The following is a 16,233-nucleotide window of genomic DNA, read 5'->3' on the forward strand; positions in this document are numbered from 1 at the left end:
GATATCCCAACATTTACTAAAAATTAACACCAGCAGGGATGAGGTCTCCCCAGCCAGCTCTTTTAGAACAGTTGGGTGCAAGTTAATAGATTTCAAGGTCAGAAGGGACCATTGTGGATCATCTAATCTGACCTCTTATATAACACAGGCCGTCGAACTTCCACAAAATAATTCCTAGAGAAGGTCTTTTTAGAAAAACACCCAGTATAGATTTAAAAATGGTCAATGATGGAGAATCCACTACAACTCTTGGTAAATTGTTTCAAGGGTTAATTACTGTCACCATTAAAAAATTATGCCTTATTTCCAGTCTGAAGTCTAGCTTCAACTTCCAACCCCTGGATCATGTTAGAACTTTCTCTACTAGATGGAAGAGCCCACTATTCAGTATTTGTTGCTCATATAGATACTTATAGATTGTAATCAAGTCACTTCTTAACCTTCTCTTTTGGAAGGATCAGTTCTGGGTCCAGTGTTATTTAAACATCTTTATTAATTACATGGATGTAGGAAGAGAAAGCACATGGACCAAATTTGCAGAGGACACAAAGCTGGGGTTTGGGGGGTAGGTGTGCAAACACTTTGGAATATAGAGCTAAAAATCAAAAGGGATCTTGATAAATTGGAGAACTGAGCTATAGACAACAAAAATGAAATTAACAGACAAATGTGAGGTGCTACACTGAGGGAAGAACAAACAAATGCATAAAAACCAGAATGAGGGATAACTAGTTTGGCAACAGCACTGTGGATCATAACCTCAACATGAGTACACTGCAATGCTGTTGCAAAAAAGCAAATGCAGGTTTTGGTTACATTAACAGAGGCATAGCACACAAGTCATGGGAGGTGATAGTTTCGCTTGGCACTGGTTAGGCCTCAGCTGGAGTACTATGTCCAATTTTGGTCAACAATATATAGAAAGGATGTACAGAAACTGGAAAGGATCCAGAGGTGAGACACAAAGATGATCAAAGGGATGGAATGCAGACATGTGAGCAAAGGCTGAAGAAACTGGGTATGTTTAGTTTGGAAAAGAGGAGATTAAGAGGGAACATGACAGTCCTCAAATATTTGAAAGGCTGCCATGAAAGATGGAGAAAAGCTGTTCTCTCTTGCCACAGTGGCAGGACAAGAGAAAATGGGTTCAAACTACAGCACAGCACATTTAGATGAAATCTCAGAAAAAAAACTTCCTAACTGTAAGAACAGTCGGACAATGGAACAGAGGCCTAGGGAGGTTGTAGAAGCTCCTTCACTGGAGGTTTTCCAAAGGAGGTTGAATAGCCCTGTCTTGGATGGATCAGACACAACAAATCCTCCATCTTGGCAGAGGATTAGACTAGATGACCCTTGTGTTCCCTTCTAACCCTATGGTTCTAGGATTCTCTTTGTTAAGCTAAACAGAGACACTGATTGAGCAGTTTGAATCTAATCCTTTAAGCATTCACGTGGCTCTTCTCTGAACCGTTTTCAATTTAATCAACATCCTTCTTGGATTGGGGACACCAGAATGGAGCACAGTATTCCAGCAGTGGTCCCACTAGTGACCAATACAGAGGTAAAATAAACACATGTTCAACTGATTATCCACCACTCCCCCAAAATCTTTTTCAGAGCCACTGCCTCCAGGATAGCACCCCCATCCTGAAAGTATGGCCTACATTCGTTAGTCCTAAATGTATACATTTAGCAGTATTAAAAACATATAGTTGGTTTACACCCAGTTTACCAAGTAATCTAGATTGCTCTGTCAGTGACCTGTCTTTTTCCTCATTTACCATTCCCCCAATTATTGTGTCATCTCATCAGTGATGAGTTTGTTTTCATCTAGGTCATTGATCAAAATATTAAATAGCATAGAGCCAAGATTGGTCCCTGTAGAAGCCACTGAAAATACACCTGCTTGATGACAATTCCATTTTTACAATTACATTTTGAGACCTATCAGTTAACTTGATTGTAAATGGATTAAACACTGGCTATCTAGCCCTGCTGATTTAGAAGTGTTTATCCCTAGTAGATCCCATCTAACATGCTCCTTCATTACTAATGGACTGGAAAATATTTCAGGATTCTCATGTGATAGGAATACATCATCCTGCTTCTTTCCAAATACAGAATATTTATTGAACACTGCTGCCTTTTCCGCATTAAAAATTTTACTGTTACCATCTAATTATACCATTGTTAGAATTTCTTGTGTCCTTAATATACTTTTAAAAATCCTTCTTATTGTCCTTAGACCTGCCACTCTCAGATTTTTTCCCTGATGTCTTTAGCTTCCCTTATCAATTTTATACACGTCACAACTTCTCATTTATATTGATTGCTATACATATTCCCCATTTTCTATTTGTTTTATATTGCTTTCTTATTGCTAATTGCTGCCTTCACTTCCCCATTGAAAGAGGATGGGCTTTTAGCCAAAGTTGTCCTCTTTTCTGATTGTGGAACCATGGCTTTTTGGTCATCTAATAAACTCTCCTTAAAGAGCTCCCAATTTTCATTCACATTGTCCTGTTTCATTTGTCTCTTGCAATCAGTTTCACTCAGATTTACCTATGGGAAATTCACTCTTTTGAAACATCAAGTATATACATTACAGGTAAGAACTGTCCTCTGTTCACCCATAATAAATGCAATCAGGTCAACGATCACTGGTCCCTAGGCAACCAACAGCTTCAGTTCAGTGATTATCATCAGGGAAGTCCCGGATGACTGGAAAAAGGCTAATGTAGTGCCAATCTTTAAAAAAGGGAAGAAGGAGGATCCTGGGAACTACAGGCCAGTCAGCCTCACTTCAGTCCCTGGAAAAATCATGGAGCAGGTCCTCAAAGAATCAATCCTGAAGCACTTGCATGAGAGGAAAGTGATCAGGAACAGCCAGCATGGATTCACCAAGGGAAGGTCATGCCTGACTAATCTAATCGCCTTCTATGATGAGATGACTGGTTCTGTGGATGAAGGGAAAGCAGTGGATGTATTGTTTCTTGACTTTAGCAAAGCTTTTGACACGGTCTCCCACAGTATTCTTGTCAGCAAGTTAAGGAAGTATGGGCTGGATGAATGCACTATAAGGTGGGTAGAAAGCTGGCTAGATTGTCGGGCTCAACGGGTAGTGATCAATGGCTCCATGTCTAGTTGGCAGCCGGTATCAAGTGGAGTGCCCCAAGGGTCGGTCCTGGGGCCGGTTTTGTTCAATATCTTCATAAATGATCTGGAGGATGGTGTGGATTGCACTCTCAGCAAATTTGCGGATGATACTAAACTGGGAGGAGTGGTAGATACGCTGGAGGGGAGGGATAGGATACAGAAGGACCTAGACAAATTGGAGGATTGGGCCAAAAGAAATCTGATGAGGTTCAATAAGGATAAGTGCAGGGTCCTGCACTTAGGACGGAAGAACCCAATGCACAGCTACAGACTAGGGACCAAATGGCTAGGCAGCAGTTCTGCGGAAAAGGACCTAGGGGTGACAGTGGACGAGAAGCTGGATATGAGTCAGCAGTGTGCCCTTGTTGCCAAGAAGGCCAATGGCATTTTGGGATGTATAAGTAGGGGCATAGCGAGCAGATCGAGGGACGTGATCGTTCCCCTCTATTCAACATTGGTGAGGCCTCATCTGGAGTACTGTGTCCAGTTTTGGGCCCCACACTTCAAGAAGGATGTGGATAAATTGGAGAGAGTCCAGCGAAGGGCAACAAAAATGATTAGGGGTCTGGAACACATGAGTTATGAGGAGAGGCTGAGGGAGCTGGGATTGTTTAGCCTGCAGAAGAGAAGAATGAGGGGGGATTTGATAGCTGTTTTCAACTACCTGAAAGGGGGTTCCAAAGAGGATGGCTCTAGACTGTTCTCAATGGTATCAGATGACAGAACGAGGAGTAATGGTCTCAAGTTGCAGTGGGGGAGGTTTAGATTGGATATTAGGAAAAACTTTTTCACTAAGAGGGTGGTGAAACACTGGAATGCGTTACCTAGGGAGGTGGTAGAATCTCCTTCCTTAGAGGTTTTTAAGGTCAGGCTTGACAAAACCCTGGCTGGGATGATTTAACTGGGAATTGGTCCTGCTTTGAGCAGGGGGTTGGACTAGATGACCTTCTGGGGTCCCTTCCAACCCTTATATTCTATGATTCTATGATTCTATGATTAATTCGTCTCTATCCAGCACAATGGATAGTTACTTCATGTTGGCTGTAATAACTTTTGTGTTAGAAAATAATCTACAACTTTCAGAAAATCTACTAATGTTTTACTACTGGCCATGCAACCTCCACCAAATGAAAGTACCCCATAACACCACACTTTCTTTTCACACATTACAGAAAGGTGCTTATCCACATCCTGTTCTCTATTTTAATTTGATCATAGAGATATCAGGGTTGGAAGGGACCTCAGGAGGTCATCTAGTCCAACCCCCTGCTCAAAGCAGGACCAATCCCCAACTAAATCATCCCAGCCAGGGCTTTGTCAAGCCTGACCTTAAAAACCTCAAACGAAGGAGATTCCACCACCTCCCTAGGTAACGCATTCCAGTGTTTCACCACCCTCCTAGTGAAAAAGTTTTTCCTAATATCCAATCTAAACCTCCCCCACTGCAACTTGAGACCATTACTCCTTGTTCTGTCATCTGCTACCACTGAGAACAGTCTAGATCCATCCCCTTTGGAACCCCCTTTCAGGTAGTTGAAAGCAGCTATCAAATCCCCCCTCGTTCTTCAATTCCGCAGACTAAACAATCCCAGTGCCACTCAGGTTTGGCCTCCATCATGATGGATGAGCAGCTACCTGGGCCACATCTGAGTAGTGCTGCACTCCTGTGTGCCTGGTCATGACACCACTTTTCTCTTCAGCGTATCTCCCTCTCCTCCCAGTTTAGTGTCATCTGCAAACTTGCTGAGGGTGCAATCCACGCCATCCTCCAGATCATTAATGAAGATATTGAACAAAACCGGCCCCAGGACCGACCCTTGGGGCACTCCACTTGATACCGGCTGCCAACTAGACATGGAGCCATTGATTACTACCCGTTGAGCCTGACAATCTAGCCACCTTATCGTTCATTCATCCAGCCCATACTTCTTTAACTTGCTGGCAAGAATACTGTGGCATGGGAGGCTGCAACATTGCTGGGGTTTGACTGAGTGGCTCCTGTCTGACATTTGGGGATGGGGACAGGGGTCCAAGTGTGAGCGTTGCAACCAGGCTTATTGGATTCCAGTGCCACTCAGGTTTGGCCCTCCATCATGATGGATGAGCAGCTACCTGGGCCACACCTGGGTAGTGCTGCACTCCTGTGTGCCTGGTCATGACACCACTTTTCTCTTCAATGTGGCCCACATCATGTGGGTACAGCTGGGCGATGGGAGAGAGTGGAGCCGTTGGTCAGCCAGAGTCAGGAGCCACCGCTCTGGATTGGGAGCGGAGTACTCCACCACAGGTCCAGGCAGTGAGTGGCTAGCTATGTCCTATGGGTGGTGGGCGAGGGGCTTGGGGGCTATAGGGTGAGTGGGGAATGGTAGGGGACTACAGGGTGAAGGTGCTTTGGGGTGCTGGAGTTGGGAGCTGTGGACAGTGGGGCCGAAGTGTTGGGGCTGGGGTGTGCATCAGGGCTGATGAGATGGGTGGTGGTGGTGGAGGGTTGCTGAGGAATGAGTGGGGCATTCAGGGGTCTATGGCTGGCTATGCGTGAGATGGGGGTGGTTTGCTGAGCAGTCCCTGGTCAGCACAGGAGCAGAGCAGGGGTTTGTTCTGAGAGCCAATGGGGCCTGTCATTCTGTGTTGCTGTTTCAGAGGGACAAAGTGTCTATGAAACAAAGCGGCTTGAGAGCTCAGACGCTTGCTTGCCTGTTGCCCGTGGCCGCAAATCTACTTCTTGTCAATTGTAGTTGCTGCTCTGTGTTTATCTTAAAGATTTCAAAGCTATCTAGCCGGTAGCGCTGGCCCCTCTTCTTGCCAGGTGTTAACAGCGGATCTTTGCTGCTTCTGGGCAAGCTTAGAAAACAGATTCCTTCGTTTCTGTGATTAACCCTGACAATAAATCAAATGAGAAGGCCATCGCTTAATTGTGATGTATGGAAAAGTTGATATTATCCAAGCCATCTTTGGCTGTGCCTTGCTACTTTGTTTTAAAGTTCAGCATGCAGTTTGTTGATACCACATTAGTAATAAATACCCATCATGTAAATCCTCATCATTGCTGTTGTGCAGATTTTCAGTTAGGTAAAATTTTCTGATAATGTTAGTTAGCTTTTGAATACGAGTGTTTTATCTTATGGTGTTACCACACACACGAGTCTCCAAAATCTGTTTTACACGACAGAATTATCAACATGAGTCCTATCATTTCTGCAGGCCTCTTGCACTATTAAAATTTAGCACTACATGATGGGTCTTACCTACAGCTCAGCACCTTTCTCAAAGGTCAGGTGAGCCCAGCTGCCTCAGCCACATCCCTAAAGGCCCTGCCTTCCTTATGTAGGCAGAGCTGTCAGAAGGCTGTATCTCCTGCAGTTTTTCTCTCCAAGCTGCTGGGTCCTGCTCACCTTGAGGCAGGGTTCTTTTCGCTTTAGGCTCTAGTCTTGGGAAAATAGGCCTGTTACCTACCTTCCTGTCCCTCAGCCAGGTTATTTTCCAGTTACCTGTTCACCCATTTTTCCCTTAAGGACCCTTGCCATTATCACTGGAGATGCATTATCTCGGTCATTGTTTCCTTTCCAGTTTGTTCCCCTTTACAGCCTCCTTTGATTCAGCTCCATGCAGTCACCCAGAATAACATCAGGCCAGGAGACTGTGTTACATATAATGTTCATCCAAACAGTACAGATTTCACTGTTCTCCATAGCATTACTGAAACCTGGTGGGACATGTCACATGACTGGAATCTTAAAATCAGGAGCGCAGGCCACAGGGATATGCTGGCCGCCGCTTCCCACAGCTCCCATTGGCCGGGAACGGCAAACCGCAGCCACTGGGAGCTGCAGGGCACCATGCCTGCGGACTGTCAATGTAGACAAAATGTCTCGTGGCCCGCCAGCTGGTTACCCTGAGGGCCACATGCTGAAGTTTGCTGACCACTGTTGTAGACCTTCAAGGGCATTCACTAAGGGCAAGTCATGCCTGACTAATCTAATTGCCTTCTTTGATGAGATAACTGGCTCTGTGGATGAGGGGAAAGCAGTGGACGTGTTGTTCCTTGACTTTAGCAAAGCTTTTGACACTGGCTCCCACAGTACTTTAGCCAGCAAGTTAAAGAAGTATGGGCTGGATGAATGGACTAAAGGTGGATAGAAAGCTGGCTAGATTGTCGAGCTCAATGGGAAGTGATCAATGGCTCGATGTCTAGTTGGCAGCCAGTATCAAGTGGAGTGCTCCAAGGGCTGGTCCTGGGGACAGTTTTGTTCAACATCTTTATTAATGATCTGGATGATGGGATTAATTGCACCCTCAGCAAGTTCACAAATGACACTAAACTGGGAGGAGAGGTAGATAGAATACAGAGGGACCCAGACAAATTAGAGGATTGGGCCAAAAGAAATCTGATGAGGTTCAACAAGGACAAGTGCAGAGTCCTGCACTTAGGATGGAAGAATCCCATGCACCGCTACAGACTAGGGACCAAATGGCTCAGCAGCAGTTCTGCAGAAAAGGACCTAGGGGTTACAGTGGACAAGAAGCTGAATGAGTCAATAGCGTGCCCTTGTTGCCAAGAAGGCCAATGGCATTTTGGGATGTATATGTAGGGGCATTGCCAGCAGATCGAGGGACGTGATCGTTCCCCTCTATTTGACATTGGTGAGGCCTCATCTGGAGTACTGTGTCCAGTTTTGGGCCCCACGCTACAAGAAGGATGTGGAAAAATTGGAAGACGTCCAGCGGAGGGCAACAAAAATGATTAGGGGACTGGAACACATGATTTATGAGGCGAGGCTGAGGGAACTGGGATTATTTAGTCTACAGAACAGAAGAATGAGAGGGGATTTGATAGCTGCTTTCAACTATCTGAAAGGGGGTTCTAAAGAGGATGGCTCTAGACTGTTCTCACTGGTAGCAGATGACAGAACAAGGAGTAATGGTCTCAAGTTGCAGTGGGGGAGGTTCAGGTTGGATATTAGGAAAATCTTTTTCACTAGGAGGGTGGTGAAGCACTGGAACGCGTTACCAAGGAGGTGGTGGAATCTCCTTCCTTAGATATTTTTAAGGTGAGGCTTGACAAAGCCCTGGCTGGGATGATTTAGTTGGGGATTGGTCCTGGCTTGAGCAGGGGGTTGGACTAGATGACCTCCTGAGGTCCCTTCCAACCCTGATATTCTATGATTCTATGCCTGGTTGAACTCCACTCATATTTCATAGAATATCAAGGTTGGAAGGGACCTCAGGAAGTCATCTAGTCCAACCCCCTGCTCAAAGCAGGGCCAATCCCCAACTATATTTGGCTCAGCCATCCTTCCATCCTCATGACGGAGGGACAGATGGGCCAAATATGAGTGGTGCTGTGACCCCATGTGCCAGGTGTTGTGCCGGAGCACCATTCCATCATGGCTTTCAGGTGCTGGAGTCACTCTCCAGACTGCTCAAACACCACTACACGCTGGATTATGTGGACCTCAGGTGGTTTGCCCATTCTTCTGCTTGCTGTGTATCTTTGGGCGAATGGACAATGCATCTGTCTGGAAGAAGCTGTTGAGTCACTTTAAACACCAGCAGGTTACAGGCACTGAGAGGACTGTCTTGCATGTACCAACTGCAGCTGGGCCAGTCATGACATGTTTGGAAAGAAGGGGGCTGTGACACCAGGATCCAGTCTGAGGGGTAGAACTGCAGGCACCCCCACCCCCGGAGACAGAGGGGAGGAAGCAGAACCAGTCACCTGAGGGGCGCACTCAAGAGAGATTCCAGAGGAGGTGTAAGACATTGCTCACCCTGTAACCACAACAGGGAGGTGGAAACGGGGGTGACCTAGTCTAAAGGTAGGTTACCCCATGATTTCCATTCTGGCAGATTTTGCAAGTGACAGGCAGAGTGTCCAGGGAGAGATCACAAATGCAGCTCACACTTGAGCTACCATATACCAATTATAACATTTCTTCTCAACGGTGAAAAATTCCATTTCCTCTTCCATATTATCCAGACTCCTAGGACTGGGATACAGTATTAGCAATCGAAACATCTTCTCTTCACATTCTTTGCCACATGTCAGCACAAGCCACCCCTCTTCAAAGATACGTCCCCAGCCAGACAATGCACTGGAGTCAGTATCTGCCCTACAATGCTTCCTCTCTGTGGGGGGAGGGAGCGTGTTGCAGAGATTACCCCACCCCAGAACAATACACCCTAATGACACTGCTATCCCACGCCAGCAATGTGCCACCCCTACACGACACCAGTATGGAGCACCCCACCCACACTGCCCCTCCCCACGCCACTACAGTGCCCCCCATGACACTGCCCCTCCCTCACCCAGAGCTAGCTCAGTGCTCCAACACTGCACCTTTGCCTTCCCATCCTGCAGCCAACCAACATTACTGGTGTGGGACGGCAGTGGCTCAGTGCACCCCAACAACACTGGGCACCCAGGCTAGGACAGCACACCCGGACACTGCCCCACTCCCACCCCACGACACAGCATCCCCCCATCCCAAGGCCAGTTCACTGCACATCTTATATCAAGATGCTGCACCCCAAGGGCACCGCCCCTAGGCCCCATGCAGCCCAAGGGCCCCGCCCCCCTTCACCCCTGGCCCCTCTCACTGGGGTGAGCTTGAGGTCCTGCAGCACGTCATCCATGTAGTGATACTCAGAGAGCTCAGTCTCCACCATCTCATTCTTGAGCTCCAGCACCCGGCCCATCACCCCATCGAGCATGTGCTCTAGCACCCGGCGCTTCTGCGGATGCACCATCTGGTCATAGCAGGCCTCCAGGCAGCGCAGGATCTGTGTGTAGCGCAGGAACAGGGTGGCCAGCATGTGGAAGAATAGCCTCTGGTCCTTCTCAGGCTGTGGGGGCTGAGACGGCAGCTCCTGGGCCAGCAGCTCCTTTAGGGCAGCCTGGGACTCGAGCCACATCCTCGTGTAGGTGCTAGAGAGCAGGACATCTTCTCAGGGCCAGGGGGCTGCAGATGTGGCCAAAGCCCACAATGCTGGGGCCTAACTACCCCCTTGTCCTCCCTCCAGTGGAACGGCCCCATCCCTGGGGCCCATGGGCTGTTTGCACAGGGACTGCACATAACTGCAGCAGGTATAATTTACAGCTTCAGTGATTTGGGGTAATGTCTGTGTATGGATGGGCACTACCAGCCCCCCAACCCCCAATTGCAACCCAGCTTAGAGCGCCCGCCTCCCCTCCAGGAGCCCAAAGTCAGACTGCTTCTTTCTGTCCTTCACCAAACCTCCACCCCATCACCCTGGTGCCCACGCCCCTCATGATGTACTGATCTCCCCGCACAATACCCCTGTGCCCCTCAGACCCCCCCATTGCCCCAGTGCCCACACCCCACAATACCCCTGTGCCCCTCAGACCCCCCTGCAGTGCCCACACACTGCCCTAACTCCCCCCGCCGCCCCACACCACACCAGGCCCGGGGCCAAGGGGCGGCCCAGGCTTCCCCCAGCCCCCTACGCCAGGCCTCACCGGCTGGACATGGCGCCCACGCCCGTTCCACGCCGCCCCCGGGGCTGCCCCGCACAGGGGGTTCTTCCGTTGCCCCGGAGACCCAACCCCGCCCCCCATTGCGCGGGCTGTTGCCGTGGAGATGGCGGAAGGCTCATCGCTGCCCCGCCACATGTAGCGGAGAGGGGCCGAGCAGGCCCCTGCAGGCAGCGCCCGGGCCCCCGCACAGCCCGGGCCCCCACACAGCCCGGGCCCCCACACAGCCCGGGCCCCCACAATGCTCCCGGCGGGGCGGCTGCTGCCCTCGCCCCCCTGTGGCCCCAGCCCACCCCCCAGGATCCCCTCGCGGCCCTTGTCCCACGGCCCTGCAGCCCATGCCCGGCTGGGGCGGGGGCAGCCCCGGGCGATGGCGGAGTCAGACTCGCACTGCTCCCGTAGAGGGTGTCAGCTTTATTCCGGGGGCAGGGACAGAGCCACCGGCGCCCTGCACGCTGGCCTGGCGGTCACTTGCTGCTGGTGTACTTGGTGACCGCTTTGGTGCCCTCGGACACGGCATGCTTGGCCAGCTCCCCCGGCAGTAGCAGGCGGACGGCAGTCTGAACCTCGCGGCTGGTGATGGTGGAGCGCTTGTTGTATTGTGCGAGGCGGGAGGCCTCCGTGGCGATGCGCTCGAAGACGTCGTTCACGAAGGAGTTCATGATGCTCATGGCCTTCGAGGAGATGCCCGTGTCAGGGTGAACCTGGCCGGAAAGAAGCGTGCGAGACGGGGTGGTAACTAGCTCCACCCCGGGCCTGCCTCCGGCCCTTCCCTTGCCCCAGGGGAGCTGCAGGAAAGGGACGGACAGCAGGGCACAGCAGGCAGACGGGGCATTTCTGGACCCGTGAAGGCAGCTGACAGGAGAAGCAATAAGGGCCTGTGACCCTAAGGAGGGCACGACTCCGGGCTCCAGACGGACTGGTCATAAGCCAAGACAACTCCAGTCCGGCCTCAGGCGAGTGGCACGGAAGTACAGTGTCCCAACAGCACTTCAAATCCCTCACGATTTTGTACATTGAGCAAGAATTGGCTTTGTCAGTTAATTACAGGGAGGTGATTGAGGAATTTAAATCCTTAACACCTGGTGAGCAACCTCTCATTCTCTAGGACAGGAAGATGAAGAAGCCTTAATCTGTTTTGGTCAATTTGGGTTAGCTCATTATCTGGTTAAAGATAAAGATCATGAAAATTGACTTTACAGTTGTCTACGCCTGGTTATCACTACAGAAAAATTTGTTATTTTGGGTCTCATTTTTTAAGTTTGTATTTTTTAAGTAAAGTTTAGTTGTTAATTTAAAAAACATTAAATTTAATTTTTAGTTTCTTTAGTTTGTTTGATGAATAAAAATAATGTCCTTTACAATGAGTATTCAATAAATGTTCACCTTTAAAAATAAATAAAATTCCCTGGGTGCACACCCTAATGAAATGTGCCGGCAGTCGGCCAGTCCCAGCCTGGTGCTGCAGGCAGTCTCTGCCACAGAGGTCACCCATCTTGGGATTGGGGACAGCAGGTGGTGATGGTGGGTGTTTCATATAGACTGCACACCGTGCAGCCCCCTGCTCAGGGGGTGAGCAATAGCATACTCATCACACAGGTGTCAGCACAACCCCACTAGATATTGGGGAGGGGAGCCCTTGGCTACTACCTACTTCCCCCAGTTCACTCTGCACTAGCCTGCAGAGCTAGGGATCAGAGCCATCAAGCAGGACTTTGCCATGGGAACCCAGCAGGGCCATAGCAGCTGCCAACTCCCTCCCCCAACTTTATGTAGAGTATTTCTCTAGGTTGCTCAAGAGCCCAGTACTGGTGCTTCCCACCCTGGCTGTATGTGCCTCTCACATCCTGGCATAGGGGAAGGACAGCCCTTGTCGCTAGGACTCTGGGAGGACAACACAGGAACCCTGCACTTATCTGTGGCCCACTGATTTCAGAGCTACTGACTGACTGGGGGAGCTAATGGACTGCCTAGGAACAGGTGTAATTGACAAACGATGACTAAGCCCAGAAGGAGTGGAGTTTGTGTGTTAAGACACTAGAGAGAGGCATTGGTCAAAGAGTGATTGAGTCAGACCAGGAATATTTGCATACAGGAGGGGTGGTAGCACCGGGGCTACTAGCAACAATCCTGTCCTAGGTCCCAGGTGAGGGCTAGGATAGGCCACCCCTTAGGATCTTGCAGGTCCTATGCCCCTCTTCAGTGCCTCCCCTCAGTTAGCTCAGACCACCCAGAGACCTAAGGAGGTTGGAATCAGACACACACGCTCAGAAGCAGATACACTCACATTAACACAGACACACACACACACAGTCTCCTTCTGGGAATCCCACCCCACCTGTAGGGGTAACAACATAATGGCTAGAATTGATTAGGAAGGTGGTGGAATCTCCTTCCTTAGAAGTTTTTAAGGTCAGGCTTGACAAAGCCCTGGCTGGGATGATTTAATTGGGGATGGGTCCTGCTTTTGAGCAGGGGGTTGGACTAGATGACCTCCTGAGGTCCCTTCCAACCCTGATATTCTATGATTCTATGAATAGCCAGGTGGGATAAGCCCCTCACTCACCTGTTTCAGCACTTTGTAGATATAGACTGAGTAGGTCTCCCTCCTCTTCACCTTCCTCTTAGATTTCTTGTCCCCAGAGGCAGGGGCTCGGCCTCGCTTCTTCCCAGCTTCTGCACTCATTCTTGATACCTCTCCAGACATCACAAGCCAGGCTGCAAACCACTACAGATGGCTATATAGTGAGGGTATCACCTGCCACAGGTGAGACCACTAAGGATCAATCATAAAATATCAGGGTTGGAAGGGACCTCAGGAGGTCATCTAGTCCAACCCCCTGCTCAAAGCAGGACCAATCCCCAACTAAATCATCCCAGCCAGGGCTTTGTCAAGCCTGACCTTAAAAACTTCTAAGGAAGGAGATTCCACCACCTCCCTAGGTAACCCATTCCAGTGCTTCACCACCCTCCTAGTGAAAAAGTTTTTCCTAACATCCAACCTAAACCTCCCCCACCGCAACCTGAGACCATTACTCCTCCTTCTGTCATCCACTACCACTGAGAACAGTCTAGATCCATCCTCTTTGGAACCCCCTTTCAGGTAGTTGAAAGCAGCTATCAAATCCCCTCTCATTCTTCTCTTCTGCAGACTAAACAATCCCAGTTCCCTCAGCCGCTCCTCATAAGTCATGTGTTCCAGTCCCCTAATCATTTTTGTTGCCCTCTGCTAGACTCTTTCCAATTTTTCCACATCCTTCTTGTAGTGTGGGGCCCAAAACTGGACACAGTACTCCAGATGAGGCCTCACCAATGTCCAATACAGGGGAATGATCATGTCCCTCAATTTGCTGGCAAAGCCCCTACTTATTCAGCCCAAAATCCCATTAGCCTTCTTGGCAACAAGGACACACTGTTGACTCATATCCAGCTTCTCGTCCACTGTAACCCCTAGGTCCTTTTCTGCACAACTGCTGCCGAGCCATTCAGTTCCTAGTCTGTAGCAGTGCCTGGGATTCTTCCATCCTAAGTGCAGGACTCTGCACTTGTTCTTGTTGAACCTCATCAGAGGAGCTCCCGGAGTGGATCCAGCCAGCAATTCTTCCTTGGGTGAGAGCCCCACCAGCCCAGAGAGGAACTTAGAGGAAACTAATTTGGTTCAATGAAATTTTATTGGCCTGGCAAACTGCCAAAGTCTAACAAAGGCAGAGCCCTGAGCCTCTCAGAGAGAGCCAGGTTCCGCCAGCCCAGCGTAGGGCAAAAGATTGGGGGTTTGTCCTCAACAGAACCAGGATGGGTCTGCACAGGGTGTTGGAGAGGTGTCCCCTAGATCTACCCCTGCTCAGTGGGAAGATTGTAAATCATAACAGAGGGACCAACCAACCTTCCCCCAAGAGCTGCTGGAACCAGCTAGTGCCAAAGTATGTGTGCAATAATGAAACATTGACCCTATAGCTGAACAATTGCAGTGAGGTGACCCCTGCAAGCCAGCGTGACCCTATCCCCAATCCAAACTAGCCCAGGCTCCTCTCTGGAGTCATGTCCCACTTGCAAAAAGAGGACACATTGCAAAGACTGGGGTGAACTCTATGGCAGTAGTGCCTCCATGGACACCACTGGTGTTTGGTGCCAGTGTGAATCCCTTCACCCTCAGGGGGATAGGCAGGGCTGCGGGGATGTCTCTGGAGCTCTCTTGGGGATGAATCAGTGACCACAAACTAGTGGTAGAGATGAGGTACAAAGCAGTCTTAACCCAGAGAGGAGTGACTGTGTAGCCAACATGATGGAGGAGAGACTGAGGTGCTTTCTATCCAACGTCCCACAGATGAGAGCGAGATTCCTTCAGATGATTAAGAACCATAGAAGACATCTCATAAAAGGGTGATCAATGAAATCTGTGCCTGCCCGTGGGTGCTAGAGATAAGCAGAGAGCCCCATGCTATGGAGCCCATGCCGCCAGGTCAGGAACAGAAGGTAATGACTAGACATGTGATTACACCCCACACATGGTATCTGACATCATCCTGGGAGAGTTACACACACATCTGACCAAGGGCAAGTGAAGTGGGTGTCTGGCTCTTTCTTACACTTTGGCAGCACTTGTACAGCTTGTCTTTCCAATAACATCTCACTGAATTGAATTTTATTCCTGGCCCATCCCCTGGGAGATGGATCAAAGTGCATGTCCCCAGGGAAATACAAGCGTCACTCACCATGGGGGGCAGGAGGGAAGCCAGGAAAATCCAAACAAACACTAATGAATGTCAGGTTTCAGAGTAGCAGCCGTGTTAGTCTGTATCTGCAAAAAGAAAAGGAGGACTTGTGGCACCTTAGAGACTAACACATTTATTTGAGCATAAGCTTTCGTGAGCTACAGCTCACTTCATCAGATGCTGCTCAAATAAATGTGTTAGTCTCTAAGGTGCCACAAGTCCTCCTTTTCTTTTTGCTAATGAATATGCTACTTCTGCCAGTCCCATGTCTGGCTTCCTATCTGCACCTGGGTGGAGGAATCAATGTCAATGCACAGTGCTGGGAAAGGGGTTGGAAGCACATGAGAGTCTGGCTCTAGCAGTAAGCAAAAGACATCACTGTCAGACCCCATCTCTGATGGGGATGGGAGAGGTTAGTTAGTCAGAGCCTGTTCCTAAGGCTCAGAGTAGTCTATCGGATTCAGGCCCTGTGTCCAGCTTGGTGGATGGGTCACCCCAAGATTAGAGTTGGTCAGTGTCAGGATCTCTGCTTGGCTAGAGGCCACATGTGGATCAGATGTGACACACAGCTAGCCCTGCGTCACAGGCACATACTAAATGGATTAAAAATTGACAAAGTGACAGATCTCAAAATGTAACTAAACAGGGAATTATCAACCAGCAGCTATGTTTCTAGGGGTGTACTGCAGGGATCAGTTCTTGGCCCTAAGATATTTAATATTTTTATTAGTGACCTGGAAGAAAACAAAATCATTCCTGGTTAAGTTGGCAGATGACACAAACACTGATGGAGAGGTAAATAATGAAGAGGGGATGACACTGATGGAGCAATCTGGACCACTTGGTAAACTGGGCACAAGCAAACAATATGTG

General features: G+C 49.1%; 2 protein-coding genes across 2 annotated transcripts in view; both read right to left on the bottom strand.

Annotated features, from left to right (window-relative positions):
* DRC11L (dynein regulatory complex subunit 11 like) overlaps positions 1-10,786 on the bottom strand; it is an 80,022-nt gene extending 69,236 nt beyond the window's left edge. The window contains exons 1-2 of the mRNA XM_048842166.2: positions 10,576-10,786; positions 9,754-10,097 (exon numbers count right to left, since the gene is read on the bottom strand). Of these exons, the coding sequence (XP_048698123.2) occupies positions 9,754-10,097; positions 10,576-10,786 (555 nt within the window). The remainder of the gene's footprint in view (positions 1-9,753; positions 10,098-10,575) is intronic.
* A 261-nt stretch (positions 10,787-11,047) lies between these two features.
* H2BK1 (H2B.K variant histone 1) lies at positions 11,048-13,533 on the bottom strand. Its single transcript, XM_048842158.2, has 2 exons — positions 13,215-13,533; positions 11,048-11,352 (listed from the first exon to the last, which is right to left on the bottom strand). Exons 1-2 carry the CDS (start codon positions 13,353-13,355, stop codon positions 11,116-11,118), a joined length of 378 nt encoding a protein of 125 aa, XP_048698115.1. The 5' UTR covers positions 13,356-13,533; the 3' UTR covers positions 11,048-11,115.
* Between the last annotated feature and the right edge of the window lie 2,700 nt (positions 13,534-16,233).

The sequence above is a fragment of the Caretta caretta genome, chromosome 2, assembly GCF_965140235.1.
Source record: "Caretta caretta isolate rCarCar2 chromosome 2, rCarCar1.hap1, whole genome shotgun sequence".
Classification (NCBI taxonomy): Eukaryota; Metazoa; Chordata; order Testudines; family Cheloniidae; genus Caretta; species Caretta caretta.